This window comes from Aspergillus sydowii, assembly GCF_001890705.1.
Source record: "Aspergillus sydowii CBS 593.65 unplaced genomic scaffold ASPSYscaffold_15, whole genome shotgun sequence".
Taxonomy (NCBI): Eukaryota; Fungi; Ascomycota; class Eurotiomycetes; order Eurotiales; family Aspergillaceae; genus Aspergillus; species Aspergillus sydowii.
Genome location: NW_024467873.1, coordinates 90035 through 109367, shown reverse-complemented (window position 1 = coordinate 109367; position 19333 = coordinate 90035). Strand labels below are relative to the sequence as shown.

At 53.6% G+C, this 19333-nt stretch overlaps 10 protein-coding genes across 10 annotated transcripts; 4 read left to right on the top strand and 6 right to left on the bottom strand.

The window, feature by feature from the left end:
• Positions 1-65: 65 nt before the first annotated feature.
• Positions 66-2507, bottom strand: ASPSYDRAFT_50467 (purple acid phosphatase family protein). The gene is made up of 3 exons (XM_040848083.1): positions 1709-2507; positions 521-1657; positions 66-466 (listed from the first exon to the last, which is right to left on the bottom strand). The coding sequence occupies exons 1-3, from the start codon at positions 2059-2061 to the stop codon at positions 139-141; spliced, it is 1818 nt and encodes a 605-aa protein (XP_040697497.1). The 5' UTR covers positions 2062-2507; the 3' UTR covers positions 66-138.
• ASPSYDRAFT_500589 (uncharacterized protein) lies at positions 1875-2665 on the bottom strand. The gene has a single exon (XM_040847994.1). It carries the CDS (start codon positions 2553-2555, stop codon positions 2079-2081), a length of 477 nt encoding a protein of 158 aa, XP_040697496.1. The 5' UTR covers positions 2556-2665; the 3' UTR covers positions 1875-2078.
• Positions 2666-2995: 330 nt separating this feature from the next.
• ASPSYDRAFT_97287 (uncharacterized protein) lies at positions 2996-6112 on the bottom strand (the record flags this gene model as incomplete). Its single annotated transcript, XM_040853232.1, has 1 exon — positions 2996-6112. A coding segment is annotated over one exon (3117 nt), but the record flags the coding sequence as incomplete, so codon positions are not given.
• A 393-nt stretch (positions 6113-6505) lies between these two features.
• ASPSYDRAFT_94191 (oxidase ustYa family protein) lies at positions 6506-7494 on the bottom strand (the record flags this gene model as incomplete). The annotated part of the gene is made up of 4 exons (XM_040852943.1): positions 6506-6777; positions 6823-7029; positions 7083-7199; positions 7251-7494. The coding sequence occupies 4 exons, from the start codon at positions 7492-7494 to the stop codon at positions 6506-6508; spliced, it is 840 nt and encodes a 279-aa protein (XP_040697494.1).
• Positions 7495-8412: 918 nt separating this feature from the next.
• ASPSYDRAFT_50464 (uncharacterized protein) lies at positions 8413-9317 on the top strand. The gene has a single exon (XM_040848082.1). It carries the CDS (start codon positions 8503-8505, stop codon positions 8971-8973), a length of 471 nt encoding a protein of 156 aa, XP_040697493.1. The 5' UTR covers positions 8413-8502; the 3' UTR covers positions 8974-9317.
• Positions 9318-9655: 338 nt separating this feature from the next.
• ASPSYDRAFT_82047 (uncharacterized protein) lies at positions 9656-11043 on the bottom strand (the record flags this gene model as incomplete). Its single annotated transcript, XM_040851130.1, has 6 exons — positions 9656-9759; positions 9799-10188; positions 10311-10395; positions 10416-10746; positions 10806-10954; positions 10999-11043. The coding sequence occupies 6 exons, from the start codon at positions 11041-11043 to the stop codon at positions 9656-9658; spliced, it is 1104 nt and encodes a 367-aa protein (XP_040697492.1).
• Positions 11044-11489: 446 nt separating this feature from the next.
• ASPSYDRAFT_35930 (uncharacterized protein) lies at positions 11490-13126 on the top strand (the record flags this gene model as incomplete). The annotated part of the gene is made up of 4 exons (XM_040845378.1): positions 11490-11995; positions 12094-12603; positions 12659-12980; positions 13019-13126. The coding sequence occupies 4 exons, from the start codon at positions 11490-11492 to the stop codon at positions 13124-13126; spliced, it is 1446 nt and encodes a 481-aa protein (XP_040697491.1).
• An 850-nt stretch (positions 13127-13976) lies between these two features.
• On the top strand, positions 13977-14359 carry ASPSYDRAFT_50463 (uncharacterized protein; the record flags this gene model as incomplete). The annotated part of the gene is made up of 2 exons (XM_040848081.1): positions 13977-14043; positions 14119-14359. 2 exons carry the CDS (start codon positions 13980-13982, stop codon positions 14283-14285), a joined length of 231 nt encoding a protein of 76 aa, XP_040697490.1. The 3' UTR covers positions 14286-14359.
• A 923-nt stretch (positions 14360-15282) lies between these two features.
• On the top strand, positions 15283-16340 carry ASPSYDRAFT_72526 (uncharacterized protein; the record flags this gene model as incomplete). Its single annotated transcript, XM_040850653.1, has 2 exons — positions 15283-15685; positions 15989-16340. The coding sequence occupies 2 exons, from the start codon at positions 15283-15285 to the stop codon at positions 16105-16107; spliced, it is 522 nt and encodes a 173-aa protein (XP_040697489.1). The 3' UTR covers positions 16108-16340.
• ASPSYDRAFT_50460 (uncharacterized protein) lies at positions 16303-18212 on the bottom strand. Its single transcript, XM_040848080.1, has one exon. It carries the CDS (start codon positions 17916-17918, stop codon positions 16479-16481), a length of 1440 nt encoding a protein of 479 aa, XP_040697488.1. The 5' UTR covers positions 17919-18212; the 3' UTR covers positions 16303-16478.
• Between the last annotated feature and the right edge of the window lie 1121 nt (positions 18213-19333).

The following is a 19333-nucleotide window of genomic DNA, read 5'->3' as shown; positions in this document are numbered from 1 at the left end:
AGACTACCCCAACTTGACTCGTGGGGTATTAATATGGCTTACTGGTTGGAGATGATTCTGTCAAGGAAACACGCCGCCGCAAACATAACCTAAGAAGACTTTCTACTCGTGCTATAGTAACCTGGAACGGGAAATACATTAATGCAACTGCCGAGGTTTGACCAGGGTCAGAGCATCACCAACCACCCCGTCATCACCGCGAATAAACTCCCACCGCGCCTCGCTCTCACTCACCACCGTCAGCTTGCTGAACCCAAAGTGCGTCTTGTCTAGCACGGCCGTGATCTCCGTCAGCCCTGCCCCGGGGGTGAACTCGAGATGACCCTCGAAATTGCCCGCCATGCCGTTGACGAGGTGCGTCATGGAGCGCCCGTTGGCGACGTAGGTGTTGTCGTCGATGATGGCGCTGCGGTCGATGGTGCCGTTTGCAGCCAGCGGCCATAGACGCTCGTACCAGTGCATATGTCTGCTGCAGTTAATACCTAATTTACATGTTCTTTGTTGGGTTAGATAAACGTACCCTGTGAGATAAGCGTCGACCCCGTACTGCAGCAGGAGATCCTCGAATGCATCGCGCTCGTCCTGCATGTAAGCTGACGGGTCCGAGCTGTACATCGGCCGGTGGTTCATCACAAACACCCACGGCGTCTTGCTGCGGTCGACCGAAACTAGATCCTTCTCCAGCCATCTGTACTGCTCGTACGACTGTTTTTCCCTGATGCCCCCGTCAATGGCGCCGAATGGTCCGCTGTCGGTCACAAAGGTCTCGTCCGCGGTGGGGAGTTTCTCATCCCCAGTCACGTCCTTTGCGAAGGGCGACAGCGGACTATTGGGGAAGTCGGTCTCGCCGTCCACCGTGATAAAGTGCGCGAGCCCGTAGTCGAACGAGTACCAGAAGTTGCCGACGCCGCCGCTCTCAGCACCAGGCATGCGGAAGCGGTTCTGGTAGCTGGTGAAGTTGCGCTGCGAGGGGGGGCAGCTGTAGTAGGTCAGGTTAGTCTCGGGCGCGGTGCCGTTGGAGATGTTGTCGTTGAGGTACGCAGTTAGGGGGTTGCCAGGCCCGTCGAACTCGGTGCACGCAGCTTCGTGGTTACCCGGTGCCACCATGTATGGGATCTGCTTCGTGATGTTACTCATCCACTGCTGCCAAATGTCCCAGTTTGATTCGTATATCACACTCGAATCGCCTCCCTGCGGAGTACCCTGATTCGGGATTTCGCCGGCTGGCAGCGGCTCCTTGTACTCCTCCGGAATGGGGACGCCGCCGGGGATTCTGGAGCTGGTCCCGTTGTAGCAGAGTGGCCAGTCGTCCGAGCAGGCGAAGATGCCAGAAGACCAGCTGTCGGCGTAGCTGATGTCGCCGCCGTGCCAGGCAAAGGCTGTTCCCTCGTTGATCGCGTTCAGCAGCTCTCGATGCGTGCCCTGGGCATTTGCGTAGCCCATGTCGTTGAGCACCGCAACGGAGAAGGGCTGCTTGTCGCCGGCTTTCTGGGCGGTCGTGAAACTGAGGACCTCCGACTCGGTTGTGCCATTGGCTGCAGGGATCTGGTAGTAATATGTAGTTCCCGATTCGAGCTGGTCGAGACTGACTTCGTGGAAGAATTGGCTGCACTGGGTGACGGCCTTGACCTGGGAGCATGACGGGGTGCGGTCATACCTAATGGCTGTCATTGAATGTCATGCCATGGAACTGGTGCGCATTACTTACGTGTGAGAGACACCACGAGCAACCCTGTTCAGATGGCGAGGGTGCTTGCCCCAGTGGACAGACGGTGGCTCCCCAAGCCCAAAGGGGGTCTGGTAGTGGATGTGCATGCCATCGGGGATGTAGGACAGCGACACCACGTTGACATTGTTCCGTGGGTGGGCGGACCCTGGCCTCACCGCTGGGGGCTGGACGAGACGGTGGAAGCCCTTGCCATTGCCATTGATCGTAGGATCGACCCAGTCGCCCACGGGGACGTCGGGGCCAGTGTAGGGGTAGCGAGTATCAACCGCCGGCCGGGCCTGGACGGTTGCGCTGAGCGCGACCAGTAGAGCAGAGGCAGCAGAGGCTTTCATTTTGATGACGAGAGTTACTATTGACGGCCGGTCATAGAGAGCAATTTATATTCTGGAGCAGTGTCCTGCTCACACACGTGTAGACATATCGCGCGACGATTGGTGAAGACGGAGATAACACACTCGTGCGTTTCCCGTCCACTGCTCGATTCTGACGTGGAACTATCGATGAAGCAAGTAACAGGGCCCATTGCTTGATGATATTCACTGTCCAGCGACCCACAGTCCGCTGTCATGATCCATGCGGACAGTACCTGAGGACACACGTGGTCCTCCTCTGGCACCGCAGTAGTAACTTCATCGCGTGGCCGCCCCGCCCGTTCCGCGGATGGCTGGGCAGTCGGGCTTGGTTGAGCTTGAATGCAATTTGCGTCTCGGCTATGTCGGCAGGACGCTGGAGACTTTCTTGTCCCGCGCACGGATCGCGGCTCGGCATTCAAAAGACCAAGAATAACTTGGTAGCGAGATGTACCGACAGGATTCCGTCGTTGCATGGAGCACTGCAGTCGCTGGATTTGCCCGTCATGTGACTGTCGTTAGAAACGGACAATACAGAACTGACAATAAACGTCTGTATTTGTTTGTATGGAAAATGATACTGGCTGGTAACAGGAAGTTGGTGAAGAAAACCAGAAGATGGAAATGTTTGCCATGTACTTGATATACTTCGAACTACAGAATCTTGCTAAACAGTTTAGGTACAAGATGGCTGATTATGATAAAGTTATATCTCACCATGAATCCACTATCCCGAGCTCATACAGGCTTAGATACGCGTGAAATCCGCTTCTATTTCCTTTACAAACTCATCAAGTACATGACAACGCTGGACTGTTCCTTTTGCCGTTGTCTTGAAGGGTTTGTCGACATGCCTTGCATTTGTAGAGGTAAAGGACTATAGAAGGTAGTTATACTCTGATCAAGATTCAAGAAACGCCGTCAAGACCTCAACAGCCCACTCAGTCTTCAAAGCCTTTGCCTTCGCCAACGGCGTCCGCCACAACCAGGCCTGATTCTTCTGCGTCGCCAGCTGCGGCGCCTTAGCCAGGAACAGCTGCAGTGTCCTCCGATACTCCGTCTCGCAATGGACATCAACCAGTCCATTCCCATACTTACAGCCATGCTCAACCAGGAAATGAACCACATTGTTCCCCATGTTATCCGTGGCCGTGAGGTTAGCACCGCGCTCGTACAGCGTCATTGCGCGAGTCGGGTCTCCCTCGGCGTATGGGACCGGTGGCAACTTCCCGCCATTGTGCAAAAGCAAGGGGACATCGAACGCGTATCCGTTTGTTCCGACGTCGGACATTGCGGCTGCGATGAGGAGGGTGCGTCCGTCTGGATCGCGGCGTTCGAGGTCCAGATCTTCCAGTTCTAGATAGGGCTGGATGATGCCTCCGTCGGCGAAGACATAGTGCATGATTGTACTGCGGTTTGCGGAAGAGGAGAGATGCGGGTCTGCGCCGTTGGCGAGGAGGTATTTTATTAATTCGATAGCTTTATCCCGGGCGTGGGCTTCGTTGAAGGCTCGCATTGAGATGTACTCGAGTGGGCGGACAGTTAGGCTGTCACTGGTATCTTCGGGTTTTGGGAGACGGCGTAGATGCCAGTGAGGCTGCGTTTCTGTTAATGGTATTGTGTTCGGATCCAGTCCTGTGTCTAGGAGAAGCTTGACGACTTCGAGATTGTAACTTTCAAGCGCTGAAAACAGTTCTTCAGGGTCGTCGTTTGAAGGTCGTGCGCCGTGCTCGAGGAGGAGCTTCACCAGCTCTGTATCTCGTCCGGCTAGGGCCAGGGGGGTATGGCCACAGGAGGCAGGGATATTAGGGTCAGCTCCCCCGTCGAGAAGTATTCTCGTAATATCCTTTTGTAGATAGCCGCCATAAAGTTGTTCCGGCACTGCAAGTGCTAGCGGAGTCTTACCATTATCGTTCGTGGCATTTGGATCAGCCCCTTGCTGGAGAAGGTATTTGGTGGCCTCCTTGTGCCACCAATGCCCGCCCTTTGCAAGGTAATGCAAAGCCGTATCCCCAAGTTCGTACTCACGGGCCGCATGCGCTGTGGAGGTAAACCACCGAGGTGGTCTGGTTTGAGTATTCTCGGTGTATCGCTCGTTAACATCAACGCCGAGCTCTTCGACGACGCCCTTGATGATCTCCAGACTCGGCAGTGGTAGTTTCGCAGCAAAGAGAAGATACGAATGGCCATCTTGCCAACTATAGATCCAGCCCGCTTCGGCCATGCGGACTTTGAGGTGCGCAATGAGTTCGCTGCCCTCATACCGGGGCACATCAAGTACTATGGGCCGCTGGCCGTCATTGTCGACTACGTTGGCATCCGCGCCAGCCTCAAGTAATAGGGAGACGGTCTCCGATTGGCCCGAGCGCGATGCCTCATGCAACGGGGTGTATCCCCGTTTCTTGCAGCGTGCGTTGACCAGTGAAAGCCTTTCAGTGGGTGTGTAGCTTTCCAGCAGGAGCCCAACAGCGTTACTCTGCCCGGCAGCCGCAGCGATATGTAACAGATTGCGGCCGTCATCTGTAGTAGCAGTGGTTGCTGCGCCTCGCGCAATGAGCTTTCCCACTAGGGCTTCGGATTTGGCTGCTGCTAGGTGAATTGGGAGTGTGTCGTCGTGGTCGGGTTGGTTCAAGCCGTCTATGAAGCCTGCGTCGAGGAGCAGGTCAATCGATACGTTTGCACTAAAGACAGATGGAGTGAACAGATCCTCAGATGGCTCTCTGCAGATAGTATGTAGCGGAGTCATTCCCTGGTGGTTTGTCTGAGTGGGAGACACTCCCAGTTGCATCAGTCTGGTCATGGCATCCAGCTTGGTATCACCACTAAGAGTGGCGAAATTGGCGGCCAGGAGGTGTAAAAGGGTGTCCCCATTGTTGTTAGTGATTTGAGGATCTGCACCTATTGAGAGGAGATAGTTGAATTGGCCAGAGTCCCAGGTACGCCGTGTAATCGTATGGCTCAGGACGCCGTTGCCATCGTTATCTTGGGTATTCAGGTCTGCGCCGAGGGATATCAGAGCTGGTAGGAGTTCGTAATATCTGTAGCTAGAACCCGAATATATCAATCGGGCAAGGAGTGTGCGTCCCTGGTAGTCCCTGGCTTCGAGGTCAGCCCCAGCCGGCAGCAGCATGTCCAGGACCTCTTGCAAGACATCGAACCAGCTGATCATATGGATGGCCTGGCATCCCTCGTTATTTCTCTGGTTAGGATCGAGTCCCAACTCCAACAACTCTGAAACGACCTTGTTGCCGACGCGATGATTTGCAACCGCCCGGTGCAGCAACGTGTTCCCCTTTGCATCAACCACGCCCCAGTCGGAGACATAGGGCCGCAACGCTGATAGATTTTTGAGACTAGCCAGATGAAAATGCAGGGGAGTCAGTCCATCCGAGGTGCGCACAATATCCAGCCTTGCACCATGCGCCATGAGCACCTCGAGATCCTCCGGCCGTTCCCCCAGGTCGAAGAAGTGCATCGGGGTACCCCCTTTGTCGTTTTGAGCATTCGGGTCTGCACCGCCGCCTAGAAGCAGTTTAAAATAACGCGCCCGGCTATGAAGGCATGCATGGAGGGGAGTGTCGCCCCAGGTGTCACCGGCGTGGACATCGGCCCCTGCGTCTATCAACATCGCTGCAGCGCGATTCAGCCTTTCGTCGCGGTCAGGATGACGGTCACCATGTATTCCCCGTCCGAGTCCATGCAGCGGGCTCAAGTTTGCTGAACTATACTTGCTACCCTTGTGACCACCGTTCGACTTGACCATCGGATTAGCGCCATGGCTGAGCAGGAGGCGGATGATTTCGGGCTCATTGTATAACGCAGCCAGGAAGAGAGGCGTATTCCCCTCTGGCGCGGTATTCACGTCCACGTGCGGGTGTTCGAGCAGGAGCTGGACGACAGCGGTGTTGTTTCGCTTGCAGCTCTCGCACAGGGCTGCGTTGATATCGTCTTCATCGGCAGACGCGATGGCTGCCCTCACAGCATCCAAATCCCCTAACCGACAAGCCAGCACAAGAGGAGACTTTGTCTCCGGCTCGTCCTTGTCGCCAAAGATATAATCGTGCCAGTCGAAGGGCTCTTTCTCGGGGGGCTGGTTCAGTTCCGCCAGCACTTCCTCTAGGTCAGAGATGTGCATTGCAAGATATGAGCCCAGCATCACTATAAGCAGCGAGAATGCGCAAAGGCACACTCCCAGGCCGCGGCACCACCCCATCTTGAGATCGGCCTGCCAGTTACTGGGAACGTTGCGGTGGTGAGATTGATCGGAGATCTGGATTTTTAAGGGGCTGATCCAAGTGGGGCGCAGTCTCGACCAGTCTATAAATTTAATATTACCGGTATATTATAAAGGACAGTCAGTCTCAGCAGTACTAAACTTGTCTATAATCGGTTCTCAACTCTGTAGGTGCCAGAATTCTCAGCCGGTTCAGTCGACCACCTGTCCTCCATAGTCATCGTCATCGACCGCGTTTCTCGCCGCCCAGGCGTTGATGGCATCAATGTCACGGCACTGAACCACGCTGTCCCATGTCACAAATGATCCTGTGGCGCGCTCTTCGGGTGTTCTTTGCATATACTCGTCCGTGTACTGTCTCGTGCCAGTGTCATCAATGTAGGTGTAGTTCTGGTTCCACCAGTATACCATAGAAACATCCCCATGGCAAAGAATAGCTTGTCGGAGGACATCAAGGCAATGATCTGCTGCTCATTAGAACGCATTTCCAAATTATGAAGGAGTCGTACTTATGTGATGCTGTATTTTGTGCTGGCTCACGTTCGGATAGTACCGGTCAGGATAGAACGACTTGCGCAGTCGGCTCAGACAATGCATTTGATGGTAAACGCCTAGTCCGTAGGCATAGGAGCCAGGGTTTTTGTAGAGTTCCACAGACTCAGGAAGGCCAAACTCCTTTACCTTCTCACCCGAGACCCGGATCATATGGTCATGGTCTACCGTGAGAGGCGTTAACGCGGCCAAACCAGCACACTGGCAGACTACCTACCTCTGAGCCAATCATTCCAGGCTGCATCTACCTCATCCGAGGGCGGGGATTGGAAGATCTTATTCGGCTGGTATCGAGTGTTGACGAACCGCTCGGCGCCATCTTCGCGAAGGGGGGCTTGTTCAGGGTTAGTTTTTTTGCTATGATGTTCGTGAGTGAGATACTGACAAGAAGGAGGGAGGGGCCTATCTATCAATGACTTTGCATCGTTGCTAAGGCTGAAAGCAGCTATCACAAGAAAGATGCTGAATACAGTGTTGGACATGGCCCATAGGTTCAGCCACAAGCGTGGACGTGAATTCATTTTGTCCAAGGAGAATCGGTACCGCGACCGGTGGGAGCTTTTTTCGACATCGGAAATCGACTCGTCCTGACTTTCCCTGGGTGGCAGAAGCGCGTACTTGGCACTCATGTTGGGTGACAGTGGGTTTACTGAGCAGGGTTCTACTCAACAGCCCAGCTCACAGTGCGCGATTCGCAGAATGAATAGGTTCAAGAATATCAAGACGAATGCACGAATGTAGCACAAAAGCAAGGATAATGAGTGATTTATCTCACCTGCGCATTCCTGTTCATGTCGGTTTTCCGTAAGCCATGGATTTCGCTGGCATGATATGCCACTGCTATACAGTTTCGGTGAGATACCACCGCCGTCTGCAACACCCCTTACAGTTTCGGTGGAACCCTATCGATGGATGTCCAATCGACTCATGGCATACTTCATGCATGATGTTCGTGACGTAAGATGGGCTAATGACAGGCAAGCTGAGCGTGAACACAGCTTGCTATGCTATACTCTACTCTCTAGTTGAACTATGGACCATATCCGTAGCCCTAGGTCAACAGTGACAGTCTTATTTTGTTGCTATAGTGCTCCGTACAACTCCACTCCAAGATAGCCCTTTTTCAGGGCCGCCACTGACTCTTCTACGCTGTACAACCATCTCGAGCAAGGGGCACAGCAGATCATTAGGCCAGCCCGATTGCAGGATGCCATCCCCCCCTCCAATGACACAAACACGAACAGTATAACCAGAGGTCAGGATTGAACGGGCAAGGAATATGCAGCTCGTTTGACGCAATCAACTATTCTGTGTGTCATGGTAGTCATATCAATCTATTCGCCCAAGAACACTGGAAATGCAATGCACGAATGTATAGCTCCTTGCCAGGCGCTTGGCTAGTGACGACATTCCATGTAGGGACCATTGATCACGAGCATCACTGATCACGCAATGCAACATGGCTGAACTCTTGGGAGCTCAGGCATTGTAAATATAAAAGCCGCCATGGTCACTAGAGTCCGCCGGCCTGCAGTTATTTTTCATACTCCAGGTTCAAGCCTGCTCCTCATTGCTATTATAACCCTTAAAATCTGTTCCAGTTTCCCCTACAGCAGCCACGACCTCTTCTTTCCACCATGCGCTTCACCTCCCCCGGTTTTGCCGCAGTGGCACTGCTTGCTACCTTCAGTGCCGCTGCTCCAGTCGCTCCCAATGCTGAGGGCCTAACGAACTCTCCCGGCTCAGACGACTTGGCCAAGCGTCACGTCTGGGACCTTCTCTATGAGCGAGATGAGCAGGAAGATGATGGGGGCCTTTCCAAGCGGCACAGCTCGCGGTATGGCTGGGATGCTGATGATGAGGAGGCTGATAAGGAGGAGGCTGATGTGGAGGCGGATGAGGAGGAGGAAGTTGATGGGGCCTTTTCCAAGCGTCACTTCATTAGCTATCCTTACCAGGGAGACTCGCGGGAAGCTGATGGGGATCTTTCCAAGCGTCACTTCATTAGCTATCCTTACCAGGGAGACTCGCGGGAAGCTGATGGGGACCTTTACAAGCGTTTCCTCGAGGATTTTCTCTACGAGGGAGATGAACGGGAGGCACAGTGAACAAACCTATACGCTGACAATATGTGCTGCTCGAGCTGGGATAACGGGTCAAGCGGGCCACCAATGGGTGAATGATTTGATTGCTTATTTGAGATCTTGGTTACTTGGCGATTTGGGTACAATTTCCAATAGCACCTTCGGGGAATGGGCATGTTCCCTCAACTTTCCTCGAGTACGTATGGGATCATGACCGACATGGAATTCGATGCACTGCGTTTGATTATTGGGGGGTTAGGGCTGGCCGACGGCATCCAAAATCATGACATTCTTTACCCGGGATAAATTAAGGCGGTATGAAGAAGGCTATAGATTATATAATCTAGCCATTATGCATAATAACAGGCTCTTACTTTCTGCACTTGTGCGTTATTTTGTTAATATAACTCCTGCCTAAACCTCCAACGTTCGCATGCCTATTACGGTACCTGATATCTGTACTCAATCACATCAGCGGGCAGCTATTAACATATCGAAATGGTCTGAATATCTCTAGAATTCAGTAATTCCACTATCCTAGAAAACTGGAAACGTGACCGTCCTAAACTGTATAGCAATTCCAGACATATACCAAGTTACATCCCATTCCCATCAAGGCCCACCGTTGTTACGCCAATGGGAACCCTCTCCCCCAGTTTGACAGACGGCCGTCGACAATGCATAATTAGTTTACACAGCCCAAATTTCACATTGGGCGCCACTCAGACAGCCACGTCCGCAGATTGTCGACAAACCGCATTCGCGCAGTATGTGCGGAGGGCGAGGAGACGCGGAGATCATAGCAATGCTCTGCATGGGGAAGGATGTATTCTACGGCGCTAGACGCACCGGTGCCTGTCCCTGTTAAAGGCGTACGTGACCGCCATGGATCGAACTCGCCCACAGTCCAGAAGGTGTTGGAGGGGCGAACATGGCGGCCACCAGTAGCCTGATTCAGCTGGGCCGCCTCTGGCTGGGCAGGTAGGGCTCCTGCATCAATGGCGCCGGGAAATTGGATATTGCAGAGGTTAGCTCTACTATCGTGAGAAAGAATATACTTGGATACAATGGGATATGGCTCCGGAGCGGGCCCAAGCCCTAACCCCCATTCCGAGCACAGCGTCCACGCCCACGAAATAAGCGCCGGGTCTGGAGCTCTGGTCTGTGACAGATCGCATGAAATTGGCATGGAGGAGTTCTGCCCCGCGCAGTTGGTCTGGAAGGATTTGTTGATAATGCCTACAAGAGGTGGCCAGGAGGCGAACCGTTGCGTTAGTGCATGTGAATCTCCAGCCTTCGGGGCGCTCGAGGTAGTCGCGAGATCGCTGGAAGGCTTGAATTCCCCGCAGCCATTCCGTGACCTTGGAACTTGTTGTATATAGTTGCTAGCGCTCCGGCGAAATCTGCGTGTGTGTTGTACTCGGCTCCAGGGCTAAAGAACAGGCTCTTGATGGCTGATTATCTACATGCTGTACAATTTGACGCAGGCTTTGAGTACAATTTTCATAGCCGTAGCCAACCATTCCGCGGTACACTTGCTGAAAATACATATTGCCGTTGTTTTCAGCCTCGACGGTGGCGGAGGATGCATAGGCAGCGTGGAAGGTCTCGGGGTGTTTGGCCCGCGAAAAGACAGCTCGCGCCCCGGCGTAGGAACAGCCCACACGCGTATGTGGATGGCGAAAGGCTTGCGCAAACGCCGGGATATCCTCGAGCGCTTGTAAGGTTGTGAGATATTCAAATTGCTCCCATGGCGTGGTCAAATTGACCGGAAACGGCACCGAATCGCCAAAGTAACTGAGCATGCATCGGCCAATGGGGTGTAGTAGAGTATCAAAGAACTAGACTAGGCTCACCGGTGCTCCCATACTATTTTAACTCCATGAAACTCACGTAGAAAGTCGACCAGGTACGAGGAAGAATCCCCTAGATAGCGCTGCGCGGTGGGCTCTGCGTTGCTTTTCCCAGCATCGCGAACGAACACCGGCCCACCCCGGCGGTAGTACTGGTCATTCACCCAGTAGCGATTCAGGAATGTCCCCGAGATACGTTATTATGGTCAATTGGCAGCTGAAGAGGGTTAGGACCTGCCATCATTTGCCGGAGAAGCACTCACGGTTGCATATCCGACAGCCACCGAGTCACCCACCACGCCCACGGCGATGGTCCACACGACTAGCGGAAGGATAAACCGGACACGTCATGCTGTGGTCTCTGCAAAGAGAGATTGAGGGAGCGCCAGATGATGGACCCGGGTCATTGTCCGGTTCAAATGCAGTACAACGGCATCCCTATCTCCTGCAAGGGGCTTGAGAAGCACTCTACGGAGGTAGATGTAGGTCCATCATGATCATTGTATTCTCTCACGGACTTGTATGGTCCCTACATGATGCCTCGGTCACCGGTGACTCTTTTGAAAAGTCATGGTTACTCTACAGTCGACCATATGCAAGGGATTGGCAGCTGGTAGTTACTTCTTCTGTACCATTGTCAGCGTCGAGGCCGCGGCAATCTCGTCATGAAGAGGCTACCCATTGACAATGCGCCTTTTCCTCGTTTTGGCTGTCTATCTTGTCACCAGAGCGGACTCAGCACATGCCATCCTCCGACGCCGCTCCCATGAGACCCACGACTACTTTGCTCTCCAGCTTCGTCCCCAAGCATTCCCGGAAGAAGCCGCCCTAAATCTGGGTCTGCGACATGAAGGCTCAATCGGCGAGCTCCCAAACCACCATGCTTTCTCTGTACCCAAAGACAGCAACACAGCTGATATACTCCGGTGCTGCTTATCGCGCGAGAGGCGCACAATGGTTCTGAAGCACCCTTCTGGACATCAAACTGGCCCCTGCGGACAACCTACAGAAAAGGATTATTCCGCCTTGTACATCAGACAAGATAAACGTCCTCGAACAGCCAGATTCGGCGGCATTACAGGCCCAATACGAGGCTGCTTCACTCCTGGGCATCCACGACCCATTCTTCCGCGAGCAATGGCATCTATTCAACACGGTCCAGCCTGGGGACGACCTAAATGTTACGGAGTCTGGTTAGACGGCGTGTCAGGGGAAGGAGTCACTGTGGCTGTGATCGATGACGGTTTAGACGTCGACAGGACAACGGAGATCGATGCTTCTCTCTTCATAGCGGTACTTCTGCGGCGGGCGTAATTGCATTGGCGCTGAGTGTGCGTCCTGATTTGACCTGGCGCGATGTCCAATATCTCCTGGTCGAAACTGCCGCCCAGTACATACTTCCGATGGCGGTTGGGATACAGCGGGCGGACGGCTGTTCAGCCATGACTGGGGATATCGCAAGCTTGACGCATATGCCCTTGTTTCAGGGCTCACAGCTGGGAATTGGTCAAACCGCAAGCATGGCTTCATTCACCATGGCAAGAGGTGGACCGGGAAACGCCGAGGGCCATCAGGGGCAGTCCAGCTACTATGAAGTGTCTCTGGAGATGCTACGGATGGCGAACCTGGAGCAGTTAGAGCACGTCACTGTCACTATCAATGTTAATCACACCAGGCGTGGGGACCTCAGCGTGGAACTCGTCAGCCCGAGTGGCGTGGTCAGCTACCTTAGCACGCCCCGAATGCCGGACATGCATAAGACGGGCTACCAAGATTGGGAGTTTATGTCTGTTGCACACTGGTACTTCCCCGTCCTTCCTTCCTCCACGTCTGCTACAGATAACTGATGATATTAGGGGCGAGACGGGCGTCGGGACATGGCGAGTGATTGTCAAGGACACCAATGTAAATGGCCACACAGGAGCATTCATTAACTGGCGGCTGAACCTCTGGGGTGAAGCCGTGGATGGCCCCAATCAACCACTCCACCCATCCCCCGGGGATCCCATGGTGTACATAACAGAGGTCGCCGTCATCAGCACCACAAGTTCCCCTCTCCCAACGCCTGCCGTGATTCATTCACCTAGTGATTGGGGTTCTGCCACCAGGCCATGGAGACAGCCAGACATGGGGGTTTCGGGCACGCTACTTGCGCTGCTGACTCTCTGTAGTGCCCTCGTATGTCTAGCGTGTAACTTCCTACTAGCACAGTGAAGGCCAAATATGCTGAATTACGGTATGGCAACTTCCAGCGCCGTTTGTATATCCAATCTGTTCAAGATGGCTATCGCACTCCCTCTAACCGCTGCGTCCACGTCCAATAGTACTCGGGATCCTCCAGCAATGATGTCTATAGTGTCTAACAGACTCTTGCACATTTCAAGATCTAAATACAATATAATCGGACATGTAAAGCTTCTGGCGTGCTTTCAAAAACAGCGCGGCAACAGCATGTCCATCATTTGTCGAGCTGGAACGGTCAGATCTCATGGTTTTTGACTCGTCTGATATTGAGCCCTGGCATGTCCATGTCTGCTCCTCGTGTCATTCAGTGCGCTCCGGCTTAGAATTGAGCAATGCGAGAGCAGCGAGGGCGTAAAAGGGTGAAAGCGTAAGAGCGTAAAAAGCGCGAGTATATTGGAAGTGGCAGGACTGAGTCCACCCTGATATAGTTCTGTCGAAGTGGTGGGTACGAACAGCAGCCCTAATCAGCGGAGACCTGGTGCAGGCCAGTGCACTCCTCGGAAAGAGTCGACTGGTAGGTAACTTCCTCCGCATATTGGGGAAGATAGGTCGGCTGGATGGGACGATCTCTGGTACTCCATTCTCTCGTTCTCAAGCTGATCTCGTCTGGTATTTTGTGGTTCGAGCCCATTCCTGTCCGAGACTTCGTTCCAGCCGTGACCGAGAACTGACCACATCGCTCTGGTTGTATAGGCGGCGCGCACAAACTTCGGCGATGCAGAGTGGACCTCGCCTGCACATTCTTCGAATGCTTCGTTTTTCTTGGCCATGTAAAGTGTTGTAAAGTGTTGTAAAGTGTTGTGAGACCAGTGGGTTCGGCGAGACAAGACGCAGTCACTTTGTCAGTGACGGGCTCGACGTGAAATATCTGGGAGGGAATTATGCTTGTTGGATGCAGCTTCCACTCTTCAGCTGCTTGAGCTGTCTCTGCGCATGAGGACAGGGTGCCACCCTCTCACTGTATGGTCTACCTGCATTCGTGGTATGGGAGCGGAGGCTACAGGTCTGTGTGAACAAGGTATATAGATGGGATTGCAAGAAGCCTTGGCTTTGAACAGTGAGGGTTCGGTACCACTTGGAGCCTGGCTTTTCACATCCCCAGAGTTTCCGTTGGGAATTTATAAACATAACGGGTCGCAGGTTGAAATGGTCCATCCGGCTGCGTATAAACTTGGTACATTTATATACCAATGTCGTGGCGCTTGCTTGAGTCGTGTATCGGCTCCTAATGTCCTTTGACGAAATGGAACTATAAGTCACGTCCTGGCACAGCTTCACTTGAAGGGAGAAAAAACAGATGTCTACCTTCATCTGATCAATCGATTCGTCCAGGCTCAGGGAGTCATGATCCTCGGTGGTCCCTAGAGGGTAATTCCAAGTCAGTCAAAGCATCGTAGAGTGGGCAACCAGTGACGAGAATGGAGTCCACCTACCTGACTGAGTATGCTTGATCTGGACCGGTGGCTGACCCATGCTGCGGACAGAGAAAGGACTACGTCTTTTTAGTAGACAAGTACTGGCAAACTGCAAGTGTATCCCTGGGTCTGGATAAATCAATCAGAGGGCAAAAAGACACGGTACATAGTAGTATAATGAAGACACCACATGAGGGCACAAGGAATGGCCGGTCAGGACTGAGATGAGGATGAAGTGTAATGGAAAACGCTACAGACAGAGCATAGCGACGAGTGAGTATAGAAGACGGTGATATATAGAAGATGAGGAGAATATATACGGACGAAGATCAGAACAGTCGTCAGTGGGAGAGGAAGGGAATATATAGGCTGATGGTCAGTCCCTCTCTTCTTCACTGCTTTTGCACAAATCAAAGAAGATGACAAGGATGAGGGAGTCACGGTCAAGGAACAGCTCAACTGCACTGGATGCATGCAAACGAATTCCTGATGCTGCAGGTATCCTTCTGATGGTGATACAGAAGTTGATAGCTCGACGTGCACCTCTCCTCTGTCGCCGACACGCATTAACGTCCAATACTTGGGAACCCAATACTTGAGGAACCAGAAATGAACACGACCAGGTTGTCCAAAAAAGTACAGACAAGGAATGGCAGCGCAGGCTCATCCATCCCTGTCCATGTCATTCCACTTCAGCAAACGGACTCTCTGGCTATCTGCAGCCTCGCAACGAATCCCTGCAAGGCTCGATTCCAAATCATCAGCGACCAGAATAGCAACTCAGCGAGTCTCAAACATCTCCATCGCAATCAATCTCAACCATGCCGATCCGATCCCGATCCAACGCTATCTCGATCTCGCAGCATAGCCCCAACCCACACCTCTCATCCGTCATCACCCTCCCTATGAAACAGTTCCAGGATGTAAACTGGAGATGGCATCTTGGAGAGGGAGTAGACTGGGCGTCTGCACTCCGCCGAACCCACAAGGCCGAGACAGTGGCAACTGGCAATGGAGCTGGAAGCGCAGATCAGATCCAGATCCAGGTTCCACACGGGCCTGATCTCGATCTCAGTTCCGGTCCGGCCGGTTGTCCCTGGCCAGTGGCCACCTGTGTCACTGCGATGCGATTGCAACGGCGGGAAGAGCCTGAGACTGGACTCGCTCGTCTTGTCTGGCCTGGTGGTCCTTGTCTTGGATCACTTTCGGCTGCGAGTTGCAGAGGTCTGTGCGTGTTTCGTTTGCTTTCTCTCGAATTATCCGTCTAGCTGAGCAGATGATGAGCGGTATCCTGCTCTTTCTATATCGTAATGATGTTCAGTAGGATATGAGGGATGATTGCTAATTTTCGAGTTCGCCGTGCAAGAACCGGATCAACCGTACATACGGGGGACGGTGGAGCAGCGTAAGCCCACTGGTCCTGGGGCGAGAAAAACCGAATCCCCCGCCAGGCCGGGAACAGTAAAAGCAGTGACAATCGACAAGGATCTGACTCAAGAGAAACCATTCTGAATTCACGAATCAAAGGCGGCGCTGTGGCCCTGGCACAACAAAGCAGCCAAGTGGGTGGTTCGGCACTTTCGGGGCTGTTACAAACGGGCGGATCGGACGCCCCTGTCATTTCTGGTCTGGGACCAGAGGATTGAGCCTGGAAAGGATTCAAGGGGTTATTCTTGCAATCTGGAGGCCAAGTGGAAAGAGGAGGGTCGGTGTTGAATGGTTCATTCATATTGCAGGATCTGCCAGTAATCCGGTCGTATAATACAGCAAGAAATAAGTAACAATTCGAAGACAATCCAGTATCCAGTCCTGTTTTCCCGGGAAATAAAAGAGGAAAAATAAAACAGAAAAAAGGAAAAAAGGAAAAAAGGAAAAAAAGGAAAAAGGAAAAGATATTGAAACAAACGCTAATATGTACAGCCACCAGGAGACAAAGAACAGCACAGACCCTAATTTTCAACCAACAAGTAAAATAACCAAAAAAGGAAAGAAAAAATAAGTAAAATATGTATTAGCATTAGAAATTCTTAATAACCGATTTCCGTTTCCCGCGCAGCATGAAGCCGACAAAGCTCTTCGCCGACGACGACGACGACGAAGGCGACGTCGTCTCCGACTCAGGCTTGAGCTGTTTCATGCTCTTCTTGCTGCGAGTCTTGGATTTGGAATGCTCCATCTGCGACGTCTGTGCAGCCCCGTGTTCCGAATGCATGGGCCCGGTGGCGGGGGCCGTGCTGCTGCCGACTTGTGTGCGCAGGCTGCTGGCTCCCTTGATCATGGACGCGCGGTACGGGAGCGGCGGTCGCTTCGCCTTGGCCTGTGCCCCGGCGCCAGAGACACTGGAGAGGCTGTAGAGGGAGCCGGAGCGGCTCCGGCTGTAGGCTGGGGAGCAGTAAGGGCTTGGACTGGCAGTGCGTGAGGCCGACTGGCTGGAGGCGAGCGAGTATTCGGAGCTGGCGGCGGAGTGGGAGCACGAGATGGAGCGGGTGCGAGAGTCGTTTGTGCCCATGCCGGGGTAGACCTGGCTGTACGACGGGGCCTGCGTTGGGAAGAGCGAGAAGGTGGCCGTGCTCTGGGCAGACGGGGGCCGACGTGGTGGCTCCCTTTGCTGGCGCAGGCGAGACTCGGTTGCAGGCGTCTGCGGCCGCGAGAAGGACATCGAGCGAGCGCCGAAGGACATGGACCGTGGTGCTGGCTCGGCCGGTGCGCTCTGGGGCTCTGTATCCGTCCGTCGGGACGAGCAGTCTCGCAGCGTATCCAGGGCGCTCAGACTGCCGTTGATTTTGCTGTGGGTTGGTCGAAGCGTATACCTTGAGCGTCCGCGGTCCATGCTGGTCTCGCTGAGCAGGGGCTGGGACTTTGTCGCTTCGTCGTTGGAATAGACGGAGCCATCTGTTGACGGAGAGGTTGCTGTGGGGGATATTAGGATTAGACTGGGCTTTGCATGCTCGACGTAGGTGACCTGCTCGGCCACGCAGACATCGCTGTCGTCGTCAGAGTAGACAGAGGCCGGAGAGGAGGATCTCAGCGAGCTCCGCGACGAGGTCAGAGACTCAGAAGGCACATAAACAGAAGGCTGGAGGAAGATGGGCGATTGCAGGGGTGTCGTGGAGTCGGGAGAGGGCAGTTCAAGGATCATGTCATCGTCGTCATCATTGTCGAAAATCGTACAGGACTCCGTCACAAAGGTCGCGCTGCTGCTGCGCTTGACGGTGTCCATCGATACAGGTCGTGAAGCCTTGCCAGAGGAAAAAGGCGAGAGCAGTCGGGGGAAGGCCGGCCTGTCCACCGGCTCTGTGGCGTCGCCGACGCTCGTGATGGAGTCAAGGGTCGCAGACCTCTTGTGCGAGTCAAACGGCGAGGAGTGGCCCTCGGACTCTGAGATTTCCTCCTCGTCGGACTCGTACTTCCTGGGGAGGGACTGGTTGACGTAGCTGAGGTCGAGGGCCAGAGCCATCATGCATAGATATAGGGTGGAGGATGGAAAACAGGACGAGGCAGAGAGCAGGACAGGGGAGAGAAGTAAATATAAAAGAGTGAAGAAGGGACAGGCCGCAACGGGAAAGAGACAGGAAGAACGGCTTATGCTTATTATATTGGGCCATTCTCTTATATTAACTGGTATTGCGTCCCACACGGGTGGGCGGCGTTGGCATGTTCCCCAGTGGGCCAACAGGTTCCTAAACCACCAAGAACGCCCGTAGAACACGTGCAGCCAGACTCAAATCCAGAATCGACGACGTAAGCTCTCAAACAGGTAACTCTGAGCCTTGCTCTCCATGCGACGCGGTGGACCAAGCGCGGCCCTTGCAGCTTGCCCTAAGAGATGGACGTGTCAGAAGTCAGAACTGAGCGGACAGAGAGATGACAGGTATTACGCTTCGACGATAGTCAGGAGCCAGTACAGATCGTCAGACAATACTCAGGATACCGTCCACTCGTCTAGGGTAATATCTGGAAAGTCTGTGTGTCTCTCCGTGTGATAGTGACTTATAAGCCAAGCCGCGATCTTCAACCTCAAACACGCCAGCACAGCGGATTCAGGCCATTCCCTGTTTTGATTTTTTTTTTCTGATTTACTTTAAACGTCCGGTCCCTCCACTTCTCGCTCAACCCAATGGGAGAATTTCCGCGCCCGCGGTCCCTCCAGATAGACGCTGCCTCCCTGCAGATGCATCGCGTCCTTGCTGGGCCGCGAATGGCCCCGATCGCCTCGGAATGGGGGTTTCAGGTAACGAGAGCGTTACGAGGGTTCGTCATGCATTCTCTCCTATTCAGACTGTCCTTCATACTCAGGGGGTCCCTGGGTGGGTGGGATCGTATGAGGGGAGCAGATTCCGCGACCAGGAAACCAAGGAAAGCTGCAGTCTCCTCCGTAGCATTTACTACTGTATTTCCATACCGAATTCATGACGAGATCAGCTCTGGGTTGCATCTCTTCTTGCACTACTGCCTCCGCCACTGGCTTGCATCAGAGGGGCCAGCCGTTGTGCTGCAGGAACCAGCAGTCGCAGTCTGAAACCGCCGTCTTTCTGGTGGCTGGTCTCCCTTCGAGCTTGTGCATCGTTTATGCAGGAAAAGCCGGTTCAAATGTGACCCTGCTGCAGCTTTTGCAGCCATGGCTAAGGAACTGCAGGTCCAGCACTCGAGCTGCAGTGCGCTCTTCTCGCCGTGGCCGTTGCCCTTACTTGCTCTTTGCCCTCCATTGGCCCAGTCTCCCAGCCTCGACCGTTCCATCCCTTTCGAACTCTGATACGAGAGTCGCTCTCTAGTTCTACCCCAGAGACTCGAGGCCATGGGCATGGCAGACTGACGCATGGGCCAGAGTGCGCGCTCCTCCAGCCACCTTCCCTCCCGCCCGCTCTGGCAGCA